General features: G+C 57.2%; 1 protein-coding gene and 1 pseudogene across 1 annotated transcript; both read right to left on the bottom strand.

Annotated features, from left to right (window-relative positions):
- Window positions 1-238: 238 nt before the first annotated feature.
- On the bottom strand, window positions 239-2,934 carry LOC147413148 (M-phase inducer phosphatase 2-like). Its single transcript, XM_086480603.1, has 9 exons — window positions 2,773-2,934; window positions 2,558-2,641; window positions 2,134-2,301; window positions 1,912-2,007; window positions 1,527-1,589; window positions 1,322-1,420; window positions 870-1,003; window positions 651-762; window positions 239-379 (listed from the first exon to the last, which is right to left on the bottom strand). The coding sequence occupies exons 1-9, from the start codon at window positions 2,932-2,934 to the stop codon at window positions 239-241; spliced, it is 1,059 nt and encodes a 352-aa protein (XP_086336729.1).
- A 10,760-nt stretch (window positions 2,935-13,694) lies between these two features.
- Window positions 13,695-25,781, bottom strand: LOC147413147 (coiled-coil domain-containing protein 40-like; annotated as a pseudogene).
- Between the last annotated feature and the right edge of the window lie 205 nt (window positions 25,782-25,986).

Raw genomic sequence — 25,986 nt, 5'->3', positions numbered from 1 at the left:
CCCAGCCACCATTTGGGGTAAAACCTAAACCCTGTTTAGGTTAAAAAAGGGGTAAAAACCCACAACCATACCCCCCGGTTCTCACGCTGCTGAGGGGGGCGATGCTGGGCAGGGCACCCAGCACAGAGCTGGGAAGGCTGGGGGGGGTGGGGGGAGGGGGGCAACCAGGTTTTGGGCTGGGCAACCGTGAGCACCGGCAGCCCCCGGTAGGGGGTGGGCAGGGGGCTGCGGGGGTCCCTCAGAAGTTCTTGAGGCGGCTGTAGAGCTCCCGCTTGCTGCGCTCGCCCACCCAGCTGCGGCTCTTCTGGCGGAACTTGCGCAGGTCCTCCTTGAAGTCCTCGTGGTCCATCGGCCGGTAGTCCTGGGGCTCGCAGTGCATCTGGGCACCCACAGCTCTGTCAGCACCCGCAGGCCCCCCTCCCCACCCCCTGGGGCAAACCCAGCACCCCCCAGGACCCCCAGCACAACCCCCTTCCCCTGGAGGTACCACCCTCATGGAGGATGCTCAGAGCCAGACCCTTTCCCCTCACAGGGCAGGGTTTTGGGGAGCGGAGAGGGTGTTTGGTGTTTTCCCCCCACCCAGCACTCTCACCCTCCTGCCAGGGACCGCCCCCCCTCCCACACAGGGGGTGAAAGTTAGGGGGGCTTACCTGGTACTGGGGGAAGAACTCCCGGTACCCCCCCTTCAGGACATAGAGCTCGGGGTAGTGGAGGTGGGGGTACTCGTTACAGGCTCGGTCCTTCTCCCTGATGAACCGGCACCTGCGGAACAGGGGACAGGATTGGCACCCAGATAGGATCCTGCCATGCCCAGGGGGTCCGGCAGAACCCAGCGTCCACCCCACCTCCCCCAACCCCCCCAAACTCACATCCTGGGCCCCCTCTCGGAGGAGAACTCGCAGTGGAAGATGACGATCACCCTCTTGCTGGCGTCAAAGGGCACGATGGGCTTCTTCAGCAGGAACTCCTCCACGTCCTGCGCCAGCGGCAGGTTGACGGCGCCCTGGTGAGGGAGAGGGGCCCCTTTCAGCCCCCCCATCCTCCTATTTCATCTCGGGGGGGGGGGGTGGGGGGGTGGCCCTCCATACCCTGCCCCCCTTCTGCCCCATCTGTTGGGAATGTCATCACCCCCCTCCTCCTTCCAGCTGGGGCTCAGCACCTCCGGGGGTGCTCAGCACCTTTGGGGAGGCTCTCAACCCCTCCAGGGGGTTCAGCACCTTTGGGGGGGAGCATCAGCCCCTCTGAGGTTTGACAGGTTTGTGTCTCCCCCACCCATGACCACCCTGTCCCCAGACCCGAGGGGCGCAGCGGCGGTTCTGACCTTGATGTGGCCTCCCTCGTACTCGTAGGGGTACCTGCAGTCCACGATCACGCAGCTCTCGATGAGGCTGCTGAACTGCCCCGTCAGCACTGCCACCATCTGTGGGGGGAGCCCGTCACCGAGGGGGGGGGGGGTGGGGGGTGTGGAGCAGGGAGGCAGCCCTGTGGGGGTGTTTTTTTTGGGGAAGAGGTCACTGCTCCCTTACCATTTCGGGAGAAATGTACTTCAGGTCCGGGTGCTTCCCCTCTACCGTCTGCAGAAGGTAAGGCTGGAGGAGAGGCGGGTGCTGGGTCAGAATCTGTCCCCGGGGAGACGTCCTGGCTGCCACCCGCTCCCCCCAGCCCAGAAGACCCCCCACCTGCGAGGTTTGCTCCCTCCCAAGAGGGACGGCGCTGCGGCACTGGATGAGCAGCGGGTCAGGCTCTTCAGGCTGGAAAGTCTCAGCCCCAAGTCCCCTTAGTCCCAAACAAGGGCCACCAGCTGTATTGGGGCTCTGGCACCAGCGCAGGGCTCCACTGAAGGTCCCCCTTTGTTTCAGGAGAGGGGGGCAGGCAGCACCCCCAAGCCTGCAGCACCCCCAGCAGCCCTACCTTGGAGAAGTCCCCGATGAGCTCCCGGTGGTCGTTGGCCAGCAGGTTCTCCATCTCCTCGTGGCAGAAGGACCCGGAGCACAGCAGCCGCGCTTTCTGCGGGGACATGAACCAGAGACACCCCCCTCGGTGTTAGCGAGGGCGCCGGCAGAGCCGTGGCACCGGGCAGTCCCACCCGGGATGGGCAAGGACGCCTCACCCCGAGGATTCCCCATCACCCACCGGCTCCGCCGCTGCCGCCTCCTCGCCAGGGCTACCGGCCACGCTCCTCCGTCGCTTGGTCTTGACGGGGGTGTCCCGGTCCTGGGGTCGGTCTATCCGCTTCCGGATGGGCCTGGTGACGCTGCTGGGCATCGAGGGCGAGCGGAAGAGCTGCCGGCACTTGCCGCGCTTCACCGGACACTGTGTGGGGAGAGAGCCCGTGTTGGTGCCCAAGGGTCCGGCATTCCCCCCACATACCCCCCCCCCCCAGCACCACGAGAACAAAGGGAAAAGGGTCCCTCTCTAGTGGCTGCACACCACCCAGGACAAGCCCAAAGCCCTGGGGGGTGTGTGCTGCTGGCCAACCAGTGACCCTCACCCTCAGATCCCACCCTGGAGACCCCAGGAAGGGGGAGCCTGGGGCCCCATCCACCCCCTGAGACACCCAACGTACCGGCTCAGCCTCCTCCTTCCTCACCAGGGGCGCAGTCAGTAGGTTCTCCATCCCCTGTGGCCCGTCGGTATCGCTCTTCTGGGGGGGCACCTGGGGGGGCCACAGGGGAGAGACAGAGGAGAGCATGAAGGGAACGAGTCCCACTGCTGCGACGGAGCCCCTGCCCAGGGTCCATCCAGCTGCGCAGATGGAGGAGCCCTCCCTACCTTCATCTCCTCCTCATCCAGGATCTCCACGAAGCCATCATCTTCCTCTTCAGACATGGAGGAGGTCAAGGAGCACCGGCGCAGGATGATGGGGCTCTCGCCCTGGGCGACGTTTTCCTTCTCGGGGGTGTCGAACTGGGGAGGGGACACGACACAGCCCATGGCTCAGGAGTGGGGCCAGCCCCACACCAGCCCTGTTTGCAGACACAGTGACCCCAATCCCCCCAGCTCCCACACCCACAGGTCTCCAGTGCAAACAGGGTGGCTGGAGCAGCAGGTCCCGGCTCAGCAGCCCCTGCAGCAGGACCACCCACCCCCGGTGCCCCCCTCTCAGCACCCCCAGCCCCTCTCACCAGCAGGCCGGGTGCAGAGCCGAGTCTCTGGCTGAGGGGGTCCCTCCCCGCAGCCCCATCGCCGGCGGGCAGCCGGCTGTGCTGACTTGGCCTCTGCAGCTTCTTGAAGACAAACCCCTCCTGCAGCAGTGGGGGAGGGGGGGGGTGGGCATGGCATCCCCCTGCCCCTTCCCCGGTCCTGCCTCCCTCTCCCCAGCCTTGCTGTCCCCGCTCACCTTGTCCTCGGGCTTCCTTGGGCCCCTCTGCTCCCTGGCCCCGTGGCTGTTGAACTCCCGGCAGTGGGAGATGTTCTTCAGGACTGGGCTGGCCCCCAGGAGCTGTGGCTGCAGGGTGGGTTGGGAGGGGTGAGAGGTGCTGCACAGCCCCTGCGCTCCCCAGCTCCATCCTCCTCCTTCTCCTCCTCCTCCTCCCAGCTCAGCCAGGGGCACAGCAGGATCCAGCCGCCCTCAGCTCAGCCCTGTAGAGCCCCCGGGACTTACTGGCAGTGAGTGGATCCTCCGGATAAGGAGCTTATTGCTGCAAAAAGAAAAGGATTGAATGAGTGAGAAGATGCCCTGGACCAGCAGCGTCCCACCCCCCCCTGCCCCGAAGCTGGCATGGACCCCCTTGTCCCCTGGGTCCCCACAGTGGGGTGAGACCTCCCCGGACAGGATCCCAGGGCAGCAATTCCTCCAGCCACTGAGCAACACCGACAGCTTGATCCAAACCCCAGGGAAGGGCAGACAGACAGCCTGGCTTTCAGGTCTGGGCACAGGGACAGAGCCCCTTCACTTACTCTTTGAGAGCTCTCCTGGATTCTAGGATCGCTGTCTCAAAGCTGCGGGAAGAGAGGAGCCAGGGTTAGGGGGGATGGCACCCCGTGCCCCAGCCTGAGCAGCCCAGGAGCCCCAGGGATGGGCAGCCGCAGCCCTTACAGGGACCCCACCCCACGCAGGGGTCATCAGCCCCCCCAAGGGGAGAGCAGCTGAGCGGCTTTCAGCCCCACAAAGGGTTAAAACCCCATCTGGAAATCACTGGTTTCAGACGGGGGGACCCCAATCTGGGCTGGGGGGTTAAGCAGCACGCTGAGGTGGTCCAGGGCACCCCGCTGACCCCACTCGGGGCCCAGATGTAGCTGGTGGCAGTGGCGCCCACTGTCCATCTGTATGTAAATCCGGCAGCGGGGATGCTGGGGATGCTGGCCGTCGGCCATATGGCCATGCAGCTGCACACTGCTACAGGACGAAGGGGGCACTGGCGTGTCCCCTGCAGCCCAGCCCACCCAGCCCCAAGGCTGCCCCAGCATCACCATCTGCCCCCAGTTACTCAGTCACCAACATCTGCCAGAGAGGGGCTCTGCCAACGGCCCCGGGAGTGGGCGAAGTCACCGGCGTGGCACTGGCGTGGCACCCAGAGCCCCTCAGCCCCGCAGAGCTCGGCTCTCAGCTGATCCCTGCACCCCAAATCTGCCAGGCCTGGGCAGCAGCACCCCAAGGAGGCTGAGGCGGGGGTGCTGGGAGCCCAGGGAGGTGCTCAGCACCCTCACCCCGCTGCGTGGTGAGGCAGCGAGCCGTCTGCCAGCCGTCCCTGCCAGAGGAGGACTTGGCACGGCAGCACCGCAGAGGCTTCCTGCCTGCACCCGCTGCCAGACCCCTGCCTGCAGCAGGGCTGGGCCGAGCACCAGCACCGACAGCCCCACTAGAGGTGGTTTCTCACACCACCCCCCACCAAAAATCAATTTTGGGGTGGAGGGCACAGCTAGAAGCACAGCCCCCCAGCAAGGCTGGGACAGGTTGAGCGTGGGCACTGCAGGCAGCCTGGGGAGGGTGAGCGGGGGGACACAGTGGGCAAGGGTGGAGACCTCCCGGAGTGGGGGGACGCGGGGCGAGGGACACTCACACTTCCTCCAGTGCCGCGGGGTCCTCCTGCGTGGGGGAGTCCAGCCCCACTCCTGCGGGAACAAGGGGCAGGGGTAGCATCGGGGGGGGCGGGTGGGAGGCACGCCGTGCCCCCGGGACCCTGCTCCAGCACAGGTCCCCCCCCGCTCCTGTGGGGCGCTGGCAGGGTGCAGGGAAGCCCCCCCCACCCCAGCTGTGTTCCCTTCTAGTGCTGGGGAGGGGGCCACAGGGTGGGATCTGCTGTGTGCTCAGGCGAGACCCTCACCCAAAGCTTCTCCCGTCCCCCAGCATGGCAAAGGGACGACCCTGGGACCACCCATCCTGGCCAACATGTCCCACATCACCCTGCCCAGGGACCCCCACTGGGGTGGTCCACAGCCGAGCCTCCCCCCGGGGTGCAGGGCTGGGCGGGTGGGGGGGCTCCCACCCATCATCCACCACAGGGAAGGAAGCGCTGGGGAGGAAATCCCCATTTAAAATCCCAGTTTGACTCAGAGCATGGCCAGGAGCTGAGACAGAGTGGGGGACCCGGCTCCCACGTGCACCCCCCAGAAAGACCCTTCCCCACCCTCAAACCCCTCCCCTGCCTTCCCAGCCCCCCCCGCATGCAGTGACCCCCTGCCCAACGCCCACCCCCCCGACACCCTGCACACCCCCAGCCCCGGGGAGGAGGGGGGTCGGGGCAGGGGCGGGTGGGGCAACAGCACCCATCGCTCACCCGCGTCCGAGGACTCGGAGGAGACGGAGCTGCGGGGGGAGCCCAAGGCTGCCGACCCCCGGCACGGGCTGGCCCGGCGCCTCTGCAAGGACAGCCCCGCCACCCGCCGCTTCGGGGTGTCCCAGTGGCTGCGGGCAGGGCGGGGGCGGCGATCAGCCCGTGGGGACCCACCGGTACCCCTCGGGGTGCCCCCCTCGGGTGGGGCGGTGGGTGGTGTCCCCCCCCTCCGCGCTCAGCACTGCCCTGAGCCGGCAGCATTCACGCGGGGGGGGGAGGGGGGTGCGGTGCGGGGCAGCCCCCCCGTCTCCACTCACCTTCCCAGTCCCACCAGCTTGTCCGTATCCAGCGTCAGCGGGGTGACCGGCGACATGCCCGCTCGCCTCCTGGCCACTCCGGCTAGCCCACGGCCACCGGGGCCGCCCTGCGCCGCCATGGCGAGTGCAGGAAAGGAAGGGAGGCGTTAATTACACCCGTTGGAGCGACCGTTCCCGGCCCCGGCGGAGCGGAGCGGGGCCGCGCCGATGCTCCGCCGTCCGGTGCGCGAGGGGGGGGGGCGCGCGCCCGCGGCCGCCCCTATTTATATTCGAAAACTAAGAGGGGAGCGGCGCGGCGGGAGCCAATGGGGAGGGGCGGGGGGCGGGGCCACGGCCGGGTCGGGGGCGCGCGGGCAGGGGAGCGGAGCCCGGGGGTGCGGGCAAAGCACGGGGGGAGGGGCCAGCAGGGGTGCAGGGGCATGGCTGGAGGGGCTCAGGGGGCATCGCCCAAAATGGGGGGGGGGCATGGCTGGGTGGGGGGACATGGCTGGGGAGCACAGGAGAGCTCGGCCCAAAGTGGGTGAGGGGCATGGGGGGGGCACGGCTGAGGGGGTAAATGGGAATGGTGGGGTGCGTAGTTGGGGTCTTGGGGGGCATACGGCTGGGGGGACACGGAATGGTGCGTGGGTGGGGAGACATCACTGGGGGGCTGCACGTCGGGCGTGCGGCTGGGCAGGATGAGGGGTGGGTGTCCGTCAGTGATTGTGCAGCCCAGGGGGGAGCCCAGTGTTCGGACACTGCCCCCACCCCCAGCCACAAGCCCCCAGCCATGTGGAAGTCTTTGCAGTAAAGATCTCCTGGCGATCCGAAAGCCCATCCGCTGTTCGCACCAGGGGGGAAAGCGCTGAACCCCTGCCAAATCTGCTGGGGCTGCTGACACCCACCTCTTGTCCCGTGCTGATGTCGAGTGCTGTATAGACAGTTCCAGACGCCCTAGAAACAAAAGAGCAGCAGAGACATGAGAAGTGGTTTAGACCCTGGAAGTGAAAGCCCTGACAGGAGCTCTCTGCTGCCTGTAGTGTTTCTAACTTGGTTCCTCCACTCCTTCAGCCAGCAGCGCACAGCGCAGCAGCCCAGAAGCCCCCTGCCATGCAGGCTATCCAAGTGAAAACTTAGGTCCAAGAGGAAGAAAAAGGGCTGGTGCAAATCTCCAGAGTTCATACTAAATTCTTTCAGTCCAAAACTGAAGGGCAGGGTGCCTACAGAGACTGGAAAATAATAGATTTCATTCTTTTCCCCTTTTCTCCAGTTTTGCTCTGTTGGGGTTTAGTTTTTTCCTTTTTCTTTTTTTTTTTTTTTTTTCTTGCGGGGGTGTGTGTGGTTTTTTCCCAGAGAATGTAACACACGCACAGTCTAGCTGTGCCTTCTTAGACCTCTTCTTTGGATCTATCTGCAAAACTCCGGCAACACCATGCAGTCATTCTGAGAGCCCTGAACACACGTGCCAGCCATCTGAGGAAAGGACAGTGCGTTGACACTGTCTGTATTACTGAATGGTTGGTCTTCACTACCTCTGCCAGAAAAGAGAGCTGAATATTTAACCTCTGGTTGCAGTTTCTAAACTGTACCGTTATAATCCTGATCACTAAATACTTTTTTAAAGCAAAAGAGTGGCAAGAAATGTTCTTGAGAAGTGTTATTTATCTGACAGCTATCAGGTTCTAAGTTGCTCTTTCAGGCAATAAAGATTTTTCTCCTTTCTTTAGCGTGGCCGTATTATTTTGAGACACACAAAAATGATTTCCCCTAAGAAAACAAGCAAACGCGTGCTACAAACTTGAGGGACAGTAGATCTTCCAGGTCCTGCCCCTCGCTGCAGACAAGACGTTGCCAGCATCAAGTGCTCTTTGACGACGCCTTCTGACCACAGGCACCAATTCTGATCAGTACTGAGAGACAGGAGAATCTAAGCCCAGGGTCTGAACACGTTTGGAGCTTGCCCGACTTCACGCTTGATATCACACCAGCAAAATACCTGGCCCATGATTTTGTAGAAGTAACTGTGACTAGACTTACCCTTGCCCGACTTGTTCAAATCGAGTGTATTTCTGCTTAGGATCTGCCACGCTCACAGTGCTCCCTGAAAGAAACAACATTAAAAATGGAGACACCCCCTTCCAGCAGATCAGAAATGCCGCCCCACTGTCTGGGGTTGGGAGCCGTTTGTAGGCAGCTGGGTGACAACAACGATACAGGCAGCTCCGCAGCACAGAGAGTCTCCACGAAGACTGATTTTTACAGTCCTCTGGAGAGTCACCTGGACAGGAAACCAAGAACTTGGAGAAACATTCACAGGAGCCGCAGATCAGAAAAGAACAAGTACCAGTGCAAGTGCTTGTTGTCTCGAAACACTAAGGACAGCTGGAACAACAGAGCCTTCATCTTCTTAGCAAGAAATAGTCTGTGCGATTCCCCAGAAGGTTTAAGACTTCTGGAGGTTAACTGCCCCTTGGGTTCTGGAATCCATTCTGATGAACAGGTGCCACTTGCAGACAGGAAGAATATTGCAGAGTGTTCCCAGGAGGGGATCTTCTCAGCGTTTCAGCGGCTTGCCAAAAGAATGCCGTTATGTTTTTAGAGAACAGCGTCTCCTGTCACAAACAAGAGAGAAAAAGCATCTCAGGCAAGAAGCCAGAGAGATTGGGAACATCAAGGAGGAATGCAGATTGGGACAAAGAGGCAGTGAATGAAAAACCAGCCATGCGCTGCAGGACAGAGACAGAGGAAGGAAAAAAGAGGGGCAGGGAGCAGGACAGAGGGAGAGCAAGGAAAACCAAAGGGGCAGGTAGAATAGCAGAACGAGAGAGGGGCTTGGAAAGCAGAGAGGGACGAACAGGGAGCAGGGGACAAGAACAGACAGAAGAAGAAAGGTACAGGGAAGCAAAAGAGTGACGCCAGTGATGGAAGGTGGGAGGGCACAGGCACAGGGAGGCACCCAGAGCACAAGAGGGGTGACACGGCCCCAAGTGTGGACGGAGGGTCGCAATCACGACAAATTTATCTACACACTTGCAGATAAGCCGGCACGTCTTTATTGCAGCGCTGGGAAGCACAGGGACAGCTCCACCCGACGGGCTTCAAAGTTACATCAAAAATTCAACATCTTATACTCTTTTTCTGCAAAGTCAGGATCTTTAACAGATTTTAACATAAGCATGCATCTTATGCCCGCTATTAATTTTGACAGTTACAATGATTGGTCCGCCCTATTCTATAACTTTCTTAATAGTCCTATCCTAACCTAATCATTGGTTATTTTACTGATCAAAATCTCTGATATACAAATTAGGATGGGGAGGACGGGAGAGTCTTCACAGCAACATTCCTTTGTTTCGATGGTTTCATCACATAAGAGAACTAGCTGAGAACGTACAATTTCACCCCTTGTACCTGCCTCCCTCCCTCCTCGTTCTGTGTTCTGTACAGTTTCCCAATCCACAGCACCTTCAGCTTTGGCCATCTTCCTAAGGCCTGCATCTGCTGTCTCTTAGCATAAGTGAGGTTTTGTCTACTCCTTACCATAATGTAAATTAATTGAATCAGGAAATAATTAACTATAAGAACTTAGTTGTTTATTCAAAACAATTATCAATGAAATTCAAAATTCAGATCTGATTATAACACAAGGGCCCAGGACTCACTGCCGCTCCCGCTCTTGGTGCTGCTGGGAGGATTTTACTGTTGAGACACTTCTGTCTCTGCCTCTCTCAGCTCTTACAATATGAGGCTTCCTACATACACAGCCTCACGTGCGCACACACACACACACACTACATGGCTGTACCGTGCTTTGGCTACGCACACAGGCCCCGCGGTGCATGTTGGTGACCAGCTCTGCTGAGGACTACTCACAGGGACCCTTCCTCACGCCGAGAGGCCGGCTGTCTCTTGTCTGCAGCTGGGGGCAGCTCGCAGCCAGATCCCCTTCGTGTCCTTCTCCGGCTGCTTTTCCTTTTGCCCATCTCTTCAGCTTCAGCCTGAGCTGGATGCAGCTGACGACATCCCCAGGGCAGGAACAGACCACCGAGCCCTGGCACGGCCTCTGGCAGAGGGAAAGAACCCTGACTGTCACAGCCGGCCCCAGGCCGGAGCCCCTCCTGCTGCAGCCGCTCCTGCAGACCCCGCTCCTTCCCCGCACTGCTGCTGAAGGCCCCTGGGTTAACAGAGCCCTGGGCCTGCCCGAGGCCCCGCTCGCCGCTGCCAGGACAGGCCGCGGGGCAGCCTGGGGCTGCGGGACAGGCCTCAGGGGAGGGGCTGGGGACAGGGCAGCTGCAGGGGGTGAGCGGGGCTGGGGGGGATCAGGGGGGCTCTGGGCGTCGGGGTGCCCAGTGCCTGTGCTGGGGGGTCTGTCTCCCTTCTCCTTCCCCTCCCCAGCTCTCAGGTCACCCCCGGGGATGCCCCAGCCGGCCCAGCTCCGGCTTGGAGCTCCCACCCACCACCCCCGGGCAGCCACCAGGCAGAAGACACCCCATCACCCACCCAAGGGCCTCACTCACCTCAGGGGCAGCCCCAGCCCTCACCTCAGACGGGCCACGCAGCATCCCGGCAGAGCCATCCCAGGAGCACCCGTGCCCCCCGCCCGCGGCTCGGCCCTACCGATGATGTCCAGGTACTGCCGCACCACACTCTTGGGGTCAGGGCCCAGGAAGACGTAGAAGTCCAGGATCCCGCCCGTCGTGCGCCAGGTCAGGGCCGGGCTGGGCTGCAGGAGCACATCTGGCGAAGCACAAGCGCCGGAGGAACAAGCTGAGGATGGGGACGTGGGCCAAGCCCATGCCCAGCACCTCCGTGGGACTCACCCATCACGTTGCTGTTCAGCAGAAAGACGCCGTGAGCCGAACCGCTGTCCTCCATCACCAGGTAGAAAGGGTGGGAGCTGTAGAGGTTGACCTGGGGCTGGAGTAGAGCACAGCGCAGTGTGGGTGAGGCTCCGTTGGAGGCCCCAGCACAGCACCCACCCACCCACCTGCCTGCCACTGGCCAGAAGCACCGTCACGGCTCGGGGTGCAAAGCCAGGGCTTGCAGCCCCAGACACTGCCTGAGTCAGCAGAGCTCTGCCCCAAACAAGAGCCCTGGACCGTGTCAGGAAAAGCGGCTTCTGAGCAGCACAGAGCCCCAGGGGGGACAAAGACTGACTTGGGGACAACGGTCCCACGGGCTTGCCCAGGGCTGAGGCCAGGTCCCAGAGCTCCACAGCCACCGACACCTTTCCCCAGCCCCAAACAAGATGTCAGAGGTTGCAGGGCCACCCCCACAGGCGCAGATGAGCCACCTCCCTCTCCCTCAGCCCCGCTCCGTACCACAGGCGCCATATCCCGATTCCAGAGGGTGACCCTGGTCCACGCCGTGTCGAGGACCAGCGGCGTCTGGTGCTCCCCCAGCCCAGAAATGAAATGGGAGGGCAAAGAGGTGGAGATCTGCAGGAACTGGTCTGCGAAGAAGAGGGGCGCGACGGTGGTGTTCAGCCTGCCGGAGAGAAAGGGAGACTCCGGCAAACAGCCCCAGCGGTGCCCAGCAGCCGGGTTTCGACTGATCTCTGGGACTCCTGCTTCCCTTCCCAGGCACCGAACCGCAGAGGGGCTCAAAGCAAAGCCCCCGCAGCCGCTGACCGCCACCCTGCTGCTGTCACTGCCATCCACTGCCGCATCCCTGCTCCGTCCCACGCACCGCTGGGGTTGGGGCCAGGACCCGCTTCCAGACCGAATCCCTTCGGGAAGGCTCAGGGCAGGACGGGCACTTACAGGACCTGCCCGTCGCGCTGCCGGCAGACGACGAGGCCGAAGGGATCCTGGTTGATCTGCAGCCCGTAGAGCGGGGAGGTGGCTCGGCCGCTCGCCCGCGGCGTGGCCAGGGGCACCTCGTACCGCTGCCGGGCCGGGTCCCGCAGCTGCGGGGACAGAAGGGAGGGGGGGGGGGTGTCAGCGGGGGGGGCCGGAGCACCGGGGCACCGGGCCCGGGGCCGGCTCGCACCGTGAAGCGGAGGCGGGTGGGGGTCTCCAGCGCCACGTCCAGCCGCCAGCTGCCCACGGCCCCCGGCAGGAAGCTGGCGGCGACGCGGCGGAGCCGGGTGGCGGAGCCGGTGGCGGTGGCCGTCAGGTTCTCCGCCCGGTAGCTCCGGTAGCCGCTGGGGAAGAAGCACCAGGGCGGGCCGGGGCTGGAGCCGGAGCCGGGGCTGGAGCCGGAGCCGGCGGGTGCGTAGCAGCAGCCCCGCTCCTCGCAGTCCGCCCGCGACAGCAGCCGCTCGGGGCCGCAGTCGAAGCGTTCGCCCGGGGGCACCTGGCAGCCGGCGGCCCCGGGGCTGCCCGCCGCGGCGGAGCCCAGCAGCGCCAGCAGCAGCAGCGCGGCCGGGAGCCCCGGCCCCGCCATGGCCCCGCCGGCCCGGCCCGGCCTCCCAGCAGGCGCGGCGGGACCGGCCCCACGGCACGGAGGCGTCTGCGGGGCGGGACCGGCCCCGGGAGCGGGCGGGCGCCTTCCCCCGCCGGGGCCGGGGCCTTCCGCCTCCCGGAGCTGCAGGGAAAGGCGGTGAGAGAGGGGGGGCCCGGAGGGGAAGGGGGCGGCTGCCCCCAGCGCCCCAGGCCAGGGGGAGGGATGAAGCCACCCTTGTGCAGCCAAGGAAACAAAAATCAGTTGCACTGCTACAGCTTTGGTGACCACTACCTGCTACACAGACTTAGTTTTTAGATATTTGTTTATTTACAAAGCCTGCAGGCTCCAGCAGAACAAGAGCTGAGGGTTACATGGATGGGGTTCGTGGCAGTCAGGCTTCCTGCGAGCCCAGCCTGGAGCCCAAGCACTGTCTGAGCCACTGGAGAGTCCGGTAGTGCTGGGGATGGTCCTGCTGGATCTGCTGGACAATGGCATCGATGGTCTGGAGCCGGTGGTGCAGTTTCTGGTGCTCATTTCTCCAGGCTTGCTCCGTGCGGCACAGGGGAGTGTACGTCCCTTCCTTCAGCGCCTGCAGGTGCTTCCGGCGAGTCTGGTAGGACACGATCTCCAAAAGATTCTGAGGAAAGCAACAACAGAAATTGCTTTGACAGCAGGCCGCAGAGAGAAAAGCACTAAGAAAGGCAGGTGACTTTTGTCACCGGTACTGGAACCATCACATTCTGAAAGGGAAGGGCTTCTGAAGAGGGACAGGGCTATGAAGTCCCCCTTGTACCAGCAGAACAGCTGCTAACGGGTACAGCCAGAGAAGTGGTTAGGTTGGAAGAGACCTTTAAGATCATTGAGTCCAACCATGAACCTAACGCTGCCAAGTCCACCATTAAACCGTGTCCCTAAGCACCACATCTACACGTCAGCTAATAGAAAAAAAAAAAAAAATTAAATGTTCATCACAGAATTCCATAAACCAGAGAAATACCTGCATGCACAGGGCAACCCTCGCCAGGACAGAGTTCGACCAACTTACAACCTTTGCAGGAGGCCATTCAAGACCTTCAGCTGGCTCTCAAATCTGTAACATATGAGCAGACAGAAAGCCCTCACAGAGGAGAGCTGTGACCGGGTATTTTCAAGACACAAACCATGTCCTTCAGGCTGATGTCTCCAGGTGAATGCTGCCTCGCTAAGAGTACAACTGCAGCCCCAATTCAGGACCCCCATGAGCCCTCAAGGTGTGCTCAGTTAACTTAAAGTGCCGCTAAAATGCCAAGCACACTCAGTTCAGGATGGTGGCGAGACAGGGAGACGGGGAGCCGGCACCAGGAGAAAGCAGCCGGTCCCGTCGGGCTCGCGAGCTCCAGGGAGCGGAGCCGCTCACCCGTCGCTTCCTGTTCCGACGAGCTTCTGCGTCTGCATCGAGGCCGTCGCACTCAGCCTCCAGCCTGCGCAGTTCTCGCTGCTTTTCCGAGAAGGCGGCACCGAGGGACGCCTGGGCGCTCTCCAGCTCCAGGAGGGTTGCGTTGCAGTCCTGAACGTTCTGGCAAACGGAAGAGAAGGAAAGGGCAGAGTGTGGTTCTTCGTCCAGCTGCACTCCCAGCCATCTCCCCAGAACTCTCCTGTGGGGTTTTTTAAGGAGCCTCCAAAGCCTGTCCCATCTGTGTCCCGACACCCCGCGTGTCTGCGCTCAGCCCACCCTGGTGCTCCTTACAGCCCCGGTGAACTCCTGCAGCCCTGCTCTGCTCGCTCACCTTCTGGGCTTTGCTGATCTTCTTTCTCAGCTCCTGTTTCTTGCAGTGGAAGACGCTCTTGGGGACAAGCTTCTTGTCTCTTTTGTTCTGACCCTCTCCACGAAGCGCTATCACCTCTCTGCGAGAAACAGATGCCTCCATATCACGAATCATCTTCTCCTGCTGCTTCATCAGCTGGCCGTAGCGGACCTGCCGTGTGTCAAGACATGAAATAGGCTGAAAGTAACCAATGTTCACAAACGGCACCGAACCGATTCTGTGCGGCACATCCCCTCCACATAAACCAGACATATGTGACACGTGAGCGTTGGCAAGCCAAATTTGCTCTAAACCCAAACCCGGCTTGCCCTGTGTGGATCTGGAAAGCAAAGGGCTGGATTATCAACTCGTCTAAAGTAATCTTCAAAAGGTTTCACTGGAACTCCTTAGCAATAGGAAAAGCAGAAGAGTAAAGTAACCTGGGAACAAAAGGGAAGAGTTGCTTTGCCAGAAGACAGAAGGCTTCCCTAACCAGTGATTAAGATGATGCAATATTTAGTCATCAACATTCCTTTGCTTATAAATTGGGGTCACGGCATAAGGTGGCAAACATATTATGTTTTAAATAGATTTCTCAGGTGTCTCTAGACTCTGCTGCAGCCCATTACACGGCAGGCGCAAGGAAGGCACGAAGAGCACGCACGCTGGATGTATTTCATTCGGCCCAGCTGGAGGGTGTACGATTTCCAACATTGCTGTGGCCTGGCAATGCTGCTTCCCCAGCCCGTTTCTCATCTCCTGCCTTCAGCAACGCCGAAGCTGAATCCATCGTGTGCAGCTTCCCCTCCCCAGTGCTCCTCCCCCGGGGCTCACCTGCATCCTGTGAATCTCTGTTCTCATGGCGTGGAGCTCGCCGTGCCCTGACTCAGACTCCACCGCCGCACGCATCTCTCTCGTCAGCTGGATCTTCTTCTCCCACAGCAGGATTTGATGCCTTCAGTGACAGAAAGGGAAAGCGGCACCTTTGTCAGCGCCCGAGAGGACGCTCGCTCCCTGTGCACGCGTGGCAGCACGCTCCCGAGCTCAGTCCTGAACATGGAGCTGAAGGTTCAGCAGAACCTGAGGGTTTGCACGTGGGACACGTAAAAGGGCAGCCAGGAGCAGCGTGGAACCAGACAGGGAGCTCCGCCATCCACAACGTGGCACAGTGGTGGCACGGTGACTAACAACAAGCGTGCCCAGGCTGCCGGGGGCTGGTGGACCCCAGTGAGCTGCCCAGCGCAGCACGCTCGCTCCGAGTGACTGGCGGAGGAGAGCGCAGGCAGAGTCACCCCATACAGATCTCAGCAACGTCCAGCACGAGCCTGCTGGAACTGTTAAAGCCGACATCCTCACGGCTCTCGCTGCTTGCAGAGACAGCTAAAGCACCTTTCAGCTTCTGCGCCCAAAAATCCATGAAACTCCTTTCATCTTCTCCGAGAAGGACAGAAGCACATTTGCTGTTGCTGGTTCAGTTCGATGAGCAGAGAGGAAAGGTGACATGGACACCTACATTCAAAGAGGGTGGCACAAAGCAAGAACCTCTCTGGTACCTACTCTGCTTCCACCAGGCTGTTTAGGAGTCTTTCCTTCTCCTCAGTCAGCTGACTGTGCTTCTCCTGCATCTCAACCGACTCTTTTTCTGCTACCTAGGTTTGGGAAGCATAACATTGTCAGACAACACAACGTGGTCAGACTAAGAAAGATTTACACGGTCACTGTCTGCCTCCGATCTGCACGGGAGGCTGAGACCTGGAAATGAGATGTCTGTACCTTGAGAGAGCGCACAAACTCGTTCTCGGTGATCGTGTTGCCATATTGCAGCTCCTCGAAGCTGCTGCTGTTCTTGTGGATCAACACATTCAGCTTTATCAAGTCATTGGACATGTTCCTCATGTGACGTTCGATGTCTTTCTGCTCTTTTGTTTCCTGCTGAATTTCATCTACAGGTGAACAGAAAAAAAAAAAAAAAAAAAGTCTTAAAATTCCCACAAGCAGCAGGTGGAACACAGGCAAGGCGTGACAGACTGCCATCAGACCAGACAACGCTGCCTGCAGAGCCACCTGCATCCCACGTACCCAGCCAAACCATTTTTCCACAAGCCCAAAACCCAAATACGGTTTTGAAGGAGACTGCTGTGGAAAAGAGCTGGTTTGAGCCAAGGGAAGCGCCATCGTGGTGGGGACATTTACCCACCAACTACTTGCAAACGTTATTTAAGAAGTGTAGCACGTGACACGGCCACTTCGGTTCGGTTGGGCCCGTTAAGGCAGTGGGATCAGTTGGGACAGGGAATAACGCCAGGCAGAGCAGCAGAGGTGCCTGGCTCGTAGCCCCAGAGCAGTGCTGGGGCCGCCTGCGTTACTGCTCACACGGACGTAGGAGCACGGCGCATTCTCTGGTGAAGGTCTGGCTCACCCGTCCGTAAGCCCTCGCTCCCTTTTTCCTCCATTCACAGCTGAACGTTTTAAAAAGAGTTGGGGAATGACCTACTTTCCCTGCGCACTTTCTTCTGCTGCATTACTGTGATCCGTTTCTTTAACGTGTCCAGGGAGGCTACTTGTTCCTCCCGTTGGTGTGTTAACTTGACCAGCTCTTGCTGCTGATTGAGCCAGTGCTTTTGTAGCGTCATCACCTCAGAGTGATATTCTTCTATCTGCTTGGACAGCTTGTTGATCTCCATTTCCAGTGGCCCCAGTTCTTGACCCTGGATGAGGGCAAGGTTGGGGATTAATCAGGCAGAAGCTGCTGAAGCACTTTTTGCAGAAGGCCGGTCCAGCTGCTGAGATGCCTACCGAATACTTCCGCTATACTGTTACTTCCTTTGTGCCTCTATTTCCCAGGAGCTGGATGGGACCAATCATTCCTGACCTCACGGGAACAAATGCAAGGGAAGCCCGAACAGCTCTCAGGCTCTGGGGCGAGAGGGGCCTCCTAAGCTCCTACAACAGGCACATCTGGGTGTCCAAGAGTCTGCCACAGCACTCATTCTTGCATTGGGCTCTATAAAGGTCTTGCAGCTCACGGTGCCAGGGGCAGACCTGGGTATCTATCAGCTGAATGGGGCCAAGCACCAAGTGATCTACATCACCCCGCCTGCTCCATTCGCCCCTTGTCAGTATTTGCAGGTTTTCTGATGAGACCCTAGTTACTCCCAGAGTATTGATGTCATTCAACGTTTTCGTCAGGCGCAGACAACTCCCTGCAGAAATCTGTGCTGGGCACACCCTCATTTCACAATTCCCTCATGCCAGCTCCTCCCCCCCCGTGCACTAAGAGCTGTTTGACAGACGTAAACATTTACATTAACTAGTGCAGCTTTTAAACCTCTATACTGATGCCTGAAAGTTTTAACTACTCAGCACTTACACAGCTACATTTATCAGGGGCACCTGTGGTCACCACAAAGAATAAAATCAAGCCTGGGACTGAAATGGGAATGTACATACCCCCTGCCGCGCAAGAATCTTCTCCAACCTCTTGTTGTACTGGCTGAGCACCGCTTGCCTGTTCTCGGTCAGGAGACTGCACCTTGCAATCTCGCTTTCCCTGCAGCTGATCAGGTCACGGGTATTTTTTACTTCCTTGTCCAGCTGACAAAGTGTGTTTTGGAGAACTGTCAGCCTGCAGCTGGTATGAGTTGCATTCAGAATAACCTGGGCCACATCACTCTCAACCTTGGAAAAATGCAGCTCCTAGGAACGCCAACAGACAGAAAACAAATTACTGTCACCAGCAGCAGCCCATTGATTTGGAACGCCCGCTTCCCGAGGCACAGGAGTCAGGGGATTTAGATTCTCCTCCCAGGTCTGTGCCACAAGCTGCGAGCCAGCCACTTACCCGCTCTGTACCTTTGTTTCTCCATCTCCTGACGGAGATACCAACATTTACCTCTGCCATAAGGCTGCTGAAGAGCATGAAGGAGCCCAAACATCCCAAAGCCTTTAAGAGGCCGCGCTCATCACCTCTGCAGTTACCTGCCCTGCCTGGGTGTCTCCAGCTGCCCGGCTCACCGGAGCAGGACATTCTCCACCACACCCGACAAGCACGTCCCTCACCGAACCACCACCGCAGCAGCCAGAAAGGCGGGTGCCTGTTGAGCGCAGCGCGAATGCAGCCGGGTGACTTCTGCTGCCCCCGCGCCGCCAGCGGCCACGACTCTCTGGCTACATCCAGCCGTGCACAGCAGGTGCTGATGGGAGACAACGCGAGTGTCCGCTTGTTGGTGTGCCTGTGGGAAGGGGGCGGGGGGCCCCTCTCTCACAACGGAAGCCAGCCCTGGAACTCTTCCTCTTGCTCAAGATAATGCCCCCGATTTAAAAATCCCAGGGCCAGGCTGAAGTAACCCGCAGAAATACAGAGGTGTGGGTGCCTTGTTAGTTCCAGCCCACACAACTCAACACCACAAACACTACGCTGGATCTTCTCGTTTTTCTATCTGTTCCAGTTACACACTCCCAAAGAGAGCAACTGATCGTGCCACAAAGAACTGTGGGTCTGGTTCGATTGCTCCTTGGGCTGTAATCCTCACTCAGGAACGAGAGCAGGCCTGTATCGCATTCCACGATGCCGGACAGAGATACAGGTTAGTTCAATGTGGAGTACAGCAGTACTACATATCCACTGTCTTCCTCCAATACATAAGAACTGGTACTACCTTATGGTAAAAACTCCCAGAATTCATCGTTCTGTCCCGTTTTTTAAGTAAAGAAAGAACAGTACATTATGTGTCAAGGCCTTTTTGGCCAAACCCTCTCGCGTACACCAGAATCCCGCAATAACATCACTGGAAGAACCTAACTGAAGTCACAAACTCAGCAGACCTTCAACTTCAGGTCTGAAAAGCAGAACGAAGGCGCGGACGAAACACACTTGAGAAACACCACTCAGGGCGGTTTCCTTCCCCCGCCCTCCCAAACGGAAGAGATAACACACCAGGTCTGTTTTTCTCCTACGGAGCTTTGCAGCCAGCTGCGAGAAGTGCTTTGTGGCTTTGCTGGACACCATCTGGTCCTGAAGCTTTGCCATGATTTCGTTCTCCATCTGCACTTTGGCATCAGTTCCTTTCTCTATGTCCTTACTGATGGACAGCAACTGATTCAGACAAGCAGCTTGATCCTAAACGCAGGAAAGACAGGAGACAGGGTCACTACAACTGTTTGGGGAAGGGGATTAAACATCTGTGTCTGATTTGAAAGGTTCTTCTTCCAAGTAACTCTCCTCACCATCCTGGTCCTGTTGAGGGCCTGCTCTGTCTCGTGGAGAACGCGAGCGTAGGTGCCAGATTCCACCTTCAAGGCCTCCTGCCTGGAAAGGCACTGGGCAATCAGCTTCTTTGTCATCTTGGCATCGTTCTGTGAACGGCTCAGGATGGCGACAAGCAACTCATTCTTCTCCTCCTCCTTCCTGATTTACTTCCTACAGCCATGGATGTCCGTTTCTAGGGACTTGAGGTCATGTCTGTACTTGCTGGAGAGGCAAAGAGGATGGAAAATCACCACAGGGGTAGACTCACGCGCTGAACAGTCATCTACAAATTCCTCTTTTCAAACACGCTACTGCAGCGACAACAGACCAAGGAGGAAGATCTTTACAAAGGCCACCCTGCTGTGACAGTGCAGAGTCATCAGAAGATGGATGGAGACAGAAGACTGAAAAGCAAACGTACGTAGGAAAATTAATTCCCGCTTTCAGTCCTGTCCCCACCCCCCACTCTTACCAGGATGCCACCATCAAAGCACATTGCAGGGAATCAGCCAGGCTGACTCCAGAGCAAATAAGCGCTTCCTTTGGCAACAACAGGACGGTTTTCCTGATGATTTCTGAAGGCATCACAAAACCCTAACTGAGAGCGACAGGTAAAATCCCTCTTGAAGTCTAGCTCTTTGGATTGAGAGATGTTGCAAAGGTGAAGGAACTCTTCTAAAGGACTAAAATATGAACAGAAAAACTCTAAACAGCTTTAAAAACCCCACACATTTTGGGGGAGGGTTGTGTTTTGGATACAGAATAGTGACGAAGAACTGTGCTTCCTATCCTTTAACCTTACTACGTGCTTCAGAGCAGCAAACTTGTTCTGCTTGACATATCCTGCACGCGCAGCAATAAACTGGAGACGCACTGCCCCTTTCAGCATCCCTCCCGTCCAACCCGTGTGAGGTCTCTCCTGGGACTGTTCTCAGATACCGTACCTCAGCAGCGCTTGGGTGGCGATATAGGCCTCATCTCTCTGCTTCATTCCCGCCAAGCTGCTATTCCAGTGGTTCATCAGTCGCTTTTTCTCCATGTTAATAGCCTGAACCTCCATACAAGCCTGGGGGAGAGAGGATTTGTAGACAGGATAAATCTATACTAGGCTGGGAAACCAAATTCACGTTACAATGCCTGTTTTTGGTGTGTGTTCATAATACGCTGGGCAGGAACAGCTTCAGCTAACGTGCCTCTGGTTTATGGTCACCCCCGACCACAGAGCATAGGTCTGCAAGGAAAAAAATGCAGAGAGGGTGGGGGAGGAAGTGATTTATAGGCAATTCTTGAGGACAAAGGGAAAGACAAAACAAACCAAAACAAAAAAGTCTTCATTCCTCCAAACAGGAACTGATCATACAACTCTGTCCTACACTGTAGCTACCACGTGAGCATGAGCCAACGGGGTCGGTCCTTCCAGAGGGAAATATTAACCAGAAGCAAAAAAAGCGCATTCTCCTACCTCATTTGCTGCTTGCCGAGTTACTTTTGTGTCCTCTGCCTGAGCCACAAACTGAGCTTCGAACAGAGCAACCTGTTCCTGCAGCTCGTAGGCTTTCCGGGTCAAGCGGTCTACCAGAAGATCCTAGAGAGGCAGAGCCAAACAGCTCAGGATGAGTAACATAATCTCAGGCTTAACCAACTAAATTCTACAGCAATAACTTGGGCTGAAAATGAATTCAGTTAGCTTTGATTCCTACTGAAACTCTTCCATTCCTATCCAAATGACTCCTGAATGCAGCAGTGACAATTTTCAAGAGAACAAAACCTTCTTTGCTGGTTTTTATCGTTCCACCCACAGTAGGAAATTGGTCCTTCAGATCTGAAGCAGCATTCATCCCTGCCAGCATGGGTTACATTGTGCCACCTCTCCAGCAGCTGGGAATCTTGATAATTTATGGTTTAAAATCCTTTGTTAAAAACCATCTAAACCCATTCCATCTCAACCGTTTGCCCGCAATTCTGCATCAACAGTAATTAGTTGGTGTCCTGCTGCAAGCAGGAGGCAGCAGAGGGAGCTCCAGCACACCGACCGCTCAGTTCACCTTCCAAGTTCGCTCTTCCTTGGGACTCAGAGCAATTCTCCAGACTTCAACATATGATACTTCTTTGCTAAATATCTTTCTGCCCCCACACCCCCGTTGCCTGTGTGAAGAGTGATCACTACTGATTACTACTTCCTATTATAAGGCTCATAAAAAAATTCTGTTCAGTACATGCCACTATCTTGGTGGTGGGGATTCTTCTCATTTTCAATTATTTGGGGAAAATATCCCCACGCACCTTCCATGGTGTCTGTATATTCACTACAGCCTTCCTTCTGCCAAGGCAGCACGTCCTCCGAGACTCGCCGCTAGCTGTCACCTGAATTCATTTATTTATTTGAAAGAAGAGAGTTTTACTTGATACCTGTTTTTTCTTTTCCACGTCAGCTTGGGCCTTCTCCAGCTCAGCCCTCTTTGTCGACCGTTTCGTTAGTAAAATATTATGGTGCATATGGTCCGTGTTCTGCACGTAGAAGAGGTGCAAGGCCAGGTTTTCAACCTGGGTCTGCATTGCAGAGACTGGGGAGGCAGGGGGAAAAATATTTACAGAAAAGTATGTTTGTAAGACACACTTTAAACAGAGGTAAAAGGGAAAGAAACACAGAAGCACCCAAAGCCAAATTCGCACACTGACCAGCCAAATCAGCCCCCCTGAAATGTGAATTTGCATCGGCTTTGGAGTACAGCTCCACAAGCACAGCTAATATCTTGGTAAGCAATTCATTGCTTCCCAGCACTCAGAAGCCCAGGAGATCAAAGAAGGGGCGGCCTCAGGAGGCTGTGACTCCACTCCTCTGCCCCAAAACAGAACTGTCTCTTTCTCAGTCTGTTGAACGCTTCTCTATTTTTTTCAGCAACCTGCCAAACCTTTCTAGGCAGTTTATCCTACGCTGAGCTACCCTCGCCATCACAGTTGTTTTCCTGTCCCCTACCCACAGGCCTGCAGCACAACCAGCATGAGTCAAGTCCATTTCTTTGGCTGGGACGGGTTCCCACACGGATGGCACTCTCAGGCTCCCGCGTGCCCCTCACGACCCACGACCTTTGCGATCTCGTCACACCCTTACAGAGACACAGGCAAACGTAACAGAGCGACAGGATCTTCCTCCTTCTAAGTCACAGAGCAGCCCATCTGCCCGGAACAGTTTTAGTCCTAAAGACCTTCTTAGAAGTACAAGGTAGCCACACGGTCTTAGAAACAACCAGGAATACCTGTGAAAGGTTTCAGCGAGTGCCTGATTCCTGATCAATGTTACTGTATTTTTCAATCCAATGCTTGACTTGGATTCAAATAAATCCCTTTCTCCACACAGTACTAGAGCCAGGAAACCTGGCAAGGGCTGCCTCGGTCACCTTTCTGGCGTTCATCGTGTGTGTTCTGACACATTTGCTTGTAAGTAAGCCTGAGGCCCTCCAGCTCCTCCTCCAGCTGCTGACGTGCTGCGGCCACCTGAGAACGGCGGTCGTGGCTCTTCTCCAGTCCCAGCTGCAGGCGGGCCAGCTGCTGCTGCGCTCCGTAAAGAACCAGCCCAAGCTCTTCCCTCTCTGCTTGCCCCTTCTTCACTGCTGCCCTCTGCAAACACAAGAGGAAACCAGTTACCTGGCTTCAGCTCGGGCAGGGGTGGGCTGCTGCGGGAAGGCAAAGTAAGAATGCCACGTACCAGTTCCTGAAGCTCTAGGCTCACTTTTTCCATCTGCTTAGTGAGGTGACTCTTCAGGGCAGCCTGGAATCTTCTCATCAGAGGCTGTCAAGAAGTATGACATTGATACAAGTCAACGTACTTGTGTAAAGAAATTATGAAGAAACCTTACTGCTACCCCCGCTGTTAAATAACACAGCGTATTTTCTGCCACAGACCCTTGCATTCTTACTTTAGCTACGCTCACTGTAACGAGTGAGAGGAGTTACATAGTGGGTATTTGTTGACAGCAGAAAGCCACTACTGAGGATATCTGAAAGTCAGAAACACATCAGAAGAGCTGCCTCTGAGAGCCCATCCCCTCGCTCTTGCTGACAGTACTTCTCTTTCAGGAGCACTGAGGAGTATCAGATTTACCCACTACACGGCTCCCTCCTGAGCCTCCCGTTTGGGGTTAACCCTGAGGGAGCAGACACGCTCAGGAGTCAGTACTTCTGCAAAAGCCTGTTTTAAACACGTGGTTTCAGCCTATGGCTGAGCCGCTGCTGACAATCTACCTTGTGTATTTCATACAAATAAAAACAGCAGGTCTGCGAAGAAGAACGACAAGATTGGAGGACTTCTCACATGTTCTAGATCCAAGAAAACCAGCTCTGTTTCTTCTACGGTTTCTTCACTTCTTCCACTCGTTTCGTGCCCCTCAGCTCCACGCTGCTGGCATGCCTGTTCCCGCCTTTGGTCACCATGCTCACTGGTGAGCTGATCCAACTGCTCAAAGGCAGTCTCTGAGCAGAGAGAAATGGGTTCTCCAATGTCACCTGGACCCCACCCCCCAAGAAAAAAAAAAAAAAAAAAAGAGAGAAGAAAAAGACAAAGAAAATGCTTAGATTTTAAAGCGTTGTGCCTCCAGTTGGACTAACAATGACGAGAAAGGGAGAAAACTAGAAACTGTGCTTGACGGGTGGTATGGAGTGTTGTACTGTTAGCAAGGGACTGAAGGATACCTGACTCTGTGCAGCTGTTCCGCTCCGCTGACCACGCAGACACCTGCTGAGGAGCTCCTGAAGGAAGGGGAGGGTTTTCTCTCTCGGTTACTGGCTGCTCCATGTCACCCAACGCAGGAGGACAACTGTCTAATTCGACTTTGTCCAAGAAAGTCTCAGGGGATTTTTTCTGAAACGTAAAATCCACCACCTGAAACAGCTTTTCAGTCTGCCCTGACAATCTGCTTCTTTCTGTCATCACGAGACAAGAACGATGCAGACACAGAATCGGCAAGAGGGCCTTGTTCTAAACTCAGCCCACAGATACACTGGCAAAGCTGTGCCTCTGCCGATTCAAAAACCACCTTTACCCACATGCAGCAGACAGAGGAACCTCTCCAGCTCTGTCACAGCTTTTGTAGACTTTGTGCCTGACCAGTTAGCTTCTCTCTGTTCAGTTCTGGTCGGGTTTGTGTTGGCAGCAACAAAACCGCCCCAGGAGAATTTGAAGTTACAAATACCGGCCATGCCTTCTGTGAATAAGATTGTGTGTGTTATTAGTGTCTCACCTCTGCAGAACTAACAAACAGCTCTGTAGCTCCTCTTTCTGCTGGGGGAAATGTCTCTTTTTGGTCCTGCAGAGGAACGGACCCTTCTTCTTCACTGTCGCTCCCATTCTCCACCTCTACTGCCTAGCACACACGCAGGCAAAAAGCAGAATAGCAGCGTTACAGCAGGCTGTGCATTTTGTTTAATGCTCATGCTACGGTGCTGTAACAACTGCTTTTTGTCATGGGAGTTTAATTTTGAAGTTTAATCTCGTTCACAAAAACAGTCACCCAGGCAGCATGAAGACGGTAAAGATCCTGACAAAAATTCTACACACCACTTTTAATTTCAGATGTGTCTCTGGCTCACGTCTATTTTTTAAAAAAATGCCCTTAGGGATTTTAGTCCTCCAGCTGGTGCTACACGTAGCCAAACTATTATCTTCTTTTTAAAGAGACACCTTTTTATCCCGTACCATCATTTGCCAAATTCAAGTATCGTGCAGTACCAACAGACAAAAAAAACTTAGCACCACCAACCTCGAACACAGCCCTCGTACGTGTGTCTGTGAGATGGGGGCAACCTCCCGTTTAACATGCCTACAGCCATCTGGGAGCTGAGTGAGAAGCACATGCTTCAGGACGCTGCTGACACACAGAACTACAACTACATTTAACTTGTTTTTTTTAATAGGCAGGGCAAGACTTCAACAACCGCTCCCTTGTTTTACTTCTCCCTATCGAAACTGCTTCCACGAAGCCATCACTCTGCAAGGAGAGCGTAGGAACATCATGCTGCCCCGCGAACGTTCTGAAGGAAATCACCTCCATAGCAAGAGGCGACGGAACTCGGACGATATCCCGCGCAGCGGAGCCGGATTCCACCCCAGAGCCCTCTGCTGCGCCACCGGCGGCCTCCTCCATATTGCTGGGCTGGGGATGGCCTGTGCCTGCAACCAGAGCGGAGGGAAGAGTGAGAACCAGCCCGGCTCCCCGGGGCCCGCCAGCTGCAGGCCGCCGCGGGGCTGGGCACGGGCACCCGCGGGGCCGGGGAGGCCGGGCGGCCGAGGGCCGGGCGGTTCAAGGCCCGGCCGCGGCCCAGCCCCGCACTCACCCGCCGCCGTCTGCGCCATGTTCCCGTGTTCCCGTTGCCAGGCGACGCAGCAACACCCGGTCACGTGAGCGCTCCGGGCCGCACCACCTCAGCCCGTGGAGGGGGGGGGAACGCGGGCCGCACCACCTCGGCTCGTGGAGATGGGGGGGCTGTGGGGGGGGCGCTCGGCCCGCACTACCTCAGCCCGCCGGGCCCGGGGGGGGCCCGCGGCGTCCCGGCCGCCC

Source organism: Leptosomus discolor, unplaced genomic scaffold, assembly GCF_034619465.1.
Source record: "Leptosomus discolor isolate bLepDis1 unplaced genomic scaffold, bLepDis1.hap2 HAP2_SCAFFOLD_78, whole genome shotgun sequence".
NCBI lineage: Eukaryota > Metazoa > Chordata > Aves > Leptosomiformes > Leptosomidae > Leptosomus > Leptosomus discolor.
The sequence above is the reverse complement of the archived record's forward strand: the minus strand, read 5'-3'. Positions and strand labels throughout refer to the sequence as shown.